This window comes from Teleopsis dalmanni, chromosome 2, assembly GCF_002237135.1.
Source record: "Teleopsis dalmanni isolate 2A chromosome 2, ASM223713v2, whole genome shotgun sequence".
In the NCBI taxonomy this organism is placed as follows: Eukaryota; Metazoa; Arthropoda; class Insecta; order Diptera; family Diopsidae; genus Teleopsis; species Teleopsis dalmanni.
Genome location: NC_051847.1, coordinates 12,648,599 through 12,652,224, shown reverse-complemented (window position 1 = coordinate 12,652,224; position 3,626 = coordinate 12,648,599). Strand labels below are relative to the sequence as shown.

General features: G+C 31.1%; 2 protein-coding genes across 2 annotated transcripts; one reads left to right on the top strand and one right to left on the bottom strand.

Annotated features, from left to right (window-relative positions):
- Positions 1-337: 337 nt before the first annotated feature.
- Positions 338-1,884, top strand: LOC119682336 (mRNA export factor). Its single transcript, XM_038095751.1, has 4 exons — positions 338-947; positions 1,007-1,232; positions 1,303-1,625; positions 1,682-1,884. Exons 1-4 carry the CDS (start codon positions 498-500, stop codon positions 1,760-1,762), a joined length of 1,080 nt encoding a protein of 359 aa, XP_037951679.1. The 5' UTR covers positions 338-497; the 3' UTR covers positions 1,763-1,884.
- LOC119682337 (NADH dehydrogenase [ubiquinone] 1 beta subcomplex subunit 3) lies at positions 1,878-3,372 on the bottom strand. Its single transcript, XM_038095752.1, has 3 exons — positions 3,300-3,372; positions 2,247-2,384; positions 1,878-2,185 (listed from the first exon to the last, which is right to left on the bottom strand). The coding sequence occupies exons 2-3, from the start codon at positions 2,375-2,377 to the stop codon at positions 1,975-1,977; spliced, it is 342 nt and encodes a 113-aa protein (XP_037951680.1). The 5' UTR covers positions 2,378-2,384; positions 3,300-3,372; the 3' UTR covers positions 1,878-1,974.
- Positions 3,373-3,626: the final 254 nt, after the last annotated feature.

Sequence of the window (3,626 nt, the reverse complement as noted above, 5' to 3'; positions counted from 1 at the left end):
TTCGGGTGATTATGTATATTTTATTTCAATATCAGAGAATTATAAAATCTTTTCTGATGAACTTTGTAAAATTGAGTGCAATAGTATTTCAATGTGTGATTTATCCTTTCCTACACTAAAGATGAATGCTGTTATATTTATAAAAGAATAAGTATAAAAATATATAATAAATAAATAAATAATGATGACATTGTACCTCTATTTTTTAGTTTCAAAAGTTAGTAGCACCATCTAGTCTTGAGTTTTTCATGATCAGCGTTTAAAGAAATGAAAAGCAGAGACCGCACTCGATGAATTGTCAAAAACGCTGTATAGAAAATGTCATTTCCTTGCTGTCAGTTTTGCGGCATTTCAATTGCCAATTGTTGTTTTTGTAAAGAGTTTCATATAAATATTAATATATTATTTTACAATTAATAGAAAGTATTTTGTCGTTATAAGCCAGTTGGTGTTATAAATATTTCATTAATATATTATAAAATTAGAAATTTCCGAAAATGTTCGGCCAATCGACTTTGGGGAATACGACCTCTTTTGGCGCAACAGCAGCGACAACTTCCACAAATCGTATGAATGATTTTGAAGTTGTATCACCACCTGAAGATTCTATTTCTGCTCTCGAATTTAGTCCTGTCACAATGCAACAGAATTTTCTGATAGCTGGTAGTTGGGATAGTAGCGTGCGCTGCTGGGAAGTTGAACAAACGGGTAAAACAGTGCCAAAATCTATGAAAACTTTAGGGGGTCCAGTGCTGGACGTGTGCTGGTCTGATGATGGCACAAAAGTTTTTATGGCCTCAATCGATAAGCAAGTTAAAATGTGGGACTTAGCATCAGATCAGGTAATGCAAGTAGCAGCTCACGATGCACCAATTAAAACTTGTCACTGGATTAAGGGCACAAATTACACTTGCCTAATGACAGGATCTTGGGATAAGACTTTAAAGGTATATATTAAAGCATCTTATAAAGCATTCATACTAATGCTTCCACTTCCACTTTTCAGTTTTGGGATACTCGCTCCGCAAATCCTATGTTGTCAATTGCGTTGCCTGAACGTTGCTATTGTGCGGATGTTGATTATCCAATGGCAGTCGTAGGTACCGCTGGTCGCGGCTTAATTGTATATTCACTGGAAAATAGTCCTACTGAATTTAAACGACAAGAGAGTCCTCTAAAATACCAACATCGGACAGTATCAATTTTTAGAGATAAGAAAAAAGTACCGACTGGTAAGTGCACATTGATTTTTGTTATGAAAAGATTTTAATTTAATTGTTTTATAATTCCTATTTTCTCTAGGCTATGCGTTAGGCAGTATTGAGGGTCGTGTAGCTATACAATATGTTAACCCAGTTAGTCCCAAAGATAATTTCACTTTCAAATGCCATCGCACAACAGGCACAGCTGGCTACCAAGATATTTTCGCTGTGAACGACATATCATTTCATCCAGTACATGGTACTTTAGTAACAGTTGGCTCTGATGGCACATTTAGTTTCTGGGACAAAGATGCGCGTACAAAATTGAAATCATCGGAAACAATGGATCAATCGGTTACGAAATGTAGTTTCAATGCAAATGGACAAATATTTGCTTATGCTGTTGGCTACGATTGGTCAAAGGTTTGTTAAATTTAAATGATTTAATATTAAATAATATCCAATGATTATTTTTATAGGGCCACGAATACTTTAACCCAACTAAGAAGCCACAAATATTTTTGCGTTCATGTTACGATGAACTGAAACCGCGCATATAATAAATTATGCGATTCTTAGTCTAAAAAAAATGCATTTCTCTGTAATATAAATGAACAGTTTCCGAAATTAATGCAAGTGCTGCAAATAAAGTTTTGTAATAAAAAACTGTGCAACTATTGTTTTAAGTAATTAATTGTATTTATTGGTAGTTGTGTTTATAAGAATCACAATGATTTGTATGTAAATAAGTGTATTTACAACGCAATTACTTCTACTGTTCATCATCCTTCTTTTCGTGACTGTGCTCATCACCATTACCATGTCCATGTCCATGACCTTTATTCATACCTAATGCATATTCAGCACCAATTGTGACTACAAAAGCTGCAAATCCCCAAATGAAACCACGGAAGAATAAGCGACCAAAACGAGTACCTGGGCCTTTACCCCATTGTTTCTCATCATAACGCCAGACCTCATTTCTAAAAGAACAGACATTCATATATCTATACTTGCACCTCAAAATTAAATTGTTAATTTTACCTTAACCAAGGGTCACATAATCCTTGACGAGCTAAAGCCTCTTGCACTTGTTTTAATTGCCAAGAATTTTCCACTTTAAAGACAGATGGGTGAGGTACTTTGTAAGGTTCACCATGTCCGTGTCCACCCATGTTTTATCTGTGTGAATATGAAAGTATTAAGAAATTAGTATAAAAAAATATTTTAAATGATCAAATCCCAATAATTTAATCGATGAACAAAAATTAGTGTCTAGTTTTTAACAAACGTATAAAACTCAATTTTCATAAATATTGTAAAAAATTATTTATTATATTATAATGGGACTGTTGCACGAAATTTTGGGGATATCTTGAATTTCAATAAATTTACATTAGTAGCTTGGAATTGCAATAGATGTTTGGGTTTCTCAAAACCCAGATCTAAAAATTTCTTGATTTCTAATCACTGAAATGTATCAATATAAACATTTTACTTCATGGGCAGACAATAGTTTTGCTATCTTAATCTAAGTAACTAAGCCAAAGTTGCTAAATGCTTCAGAGTGAAAAGTGATAGTGAAAAATATTTTAATCTTTTCTCTATATGATTTGAGAGTTAACCTGGAGAGCTTAGTAATTGTCTACTGCAGCGGTAATTCAAAACATTAATTAGTGAACCAAAATCATAAAAACTTGTTACTATATATAGTTTTTAATATTTGCTTTGTATTGCTTATATATTGTTAAATAGTTATACGAATAACACTTTAATATAACCACTTTGTTGTAAAAATGTTTTTTAATACGAATGGCTGAATATTGGTATTACTTAATTATGGAATTAATAGATTCTTAAAAATAAGCATACACTTTCTTGGATATTTTTTTAATCACTTGCTTTAATTTCAAAATGGAATTGTTGACGCTTTCAGGCTTGCTATAACCTCACATATTATATAATTTTTTAAGTTTTTGATATTAAATTATAAACAGAGACTAAATCTAAACATTTTCACGGTAACTTGTTTATACGATTTCTAATTTCTTAAGAAAATGTGTTTAAAAATTATATTAAACAAAATACATTATTTACCTCGAAATGTTAAAAATCACAAAATGATATTTGGCAATGTATATACGGTAAACAGCTGACATTGACATTTTTTGACTTTAACAACAGGAATGTTAAGTGTACAGCGGCTGGTAGAAGTTTCATCGTCGTTTAAATTAAATTTGATATAATAAATCATTAATAATTAGGATACGAAAAAATCGTTTAGGAAAAGTAAATATATAAAAATTTTAAACTTAAAATGTTTAGCTAATATAAAAATAATACGATATATTGTTTTATTAAATTATGTATGTACTAATGTATATGATGGAAAAACAGGTGTACAATATTATTAACTTAGGATTT

Excerpts from the sequence above, each read along its gene's own strand:
- LOC119682337 (XM_038095752.1), bottom strand. The coding sequence starts at position 2,377 with ATGGGTGGACACGGACATGGTGAACCTTACAAAGTACCTCACCCATCT. Across the intron at positions 2,186-2,246 it reads TTATGTGACCCTTGGTTAAG|AAATGAGGTCTGGCGTTATG; the intron begins GTAAAATTAACA and ends CTGTTCTTTTAG.
- LOC119682336 (XM_038095751.1), top strand. The coding sequence starts at position 498 with ATGTTCGGCCAATCGACTTTGGGGAATACGACCTCTTTTGGCGCAACA. Across the intron at positions 948-1,006 it reads CTTGGGATAAGACTTTAAAG|TTTTGGGATACTCGCTCCGC; the intron begins GTATATATTAAA and ends TCCACTTTTCAG. Across the intron at positions 1,233-1,302 it reads TAAGAAAAAAGTACCGACTG|GCTATGCGTTAGGCAGTATT; the intron begins GTAAGTGCACAT and ends TATTTTCTCTAG.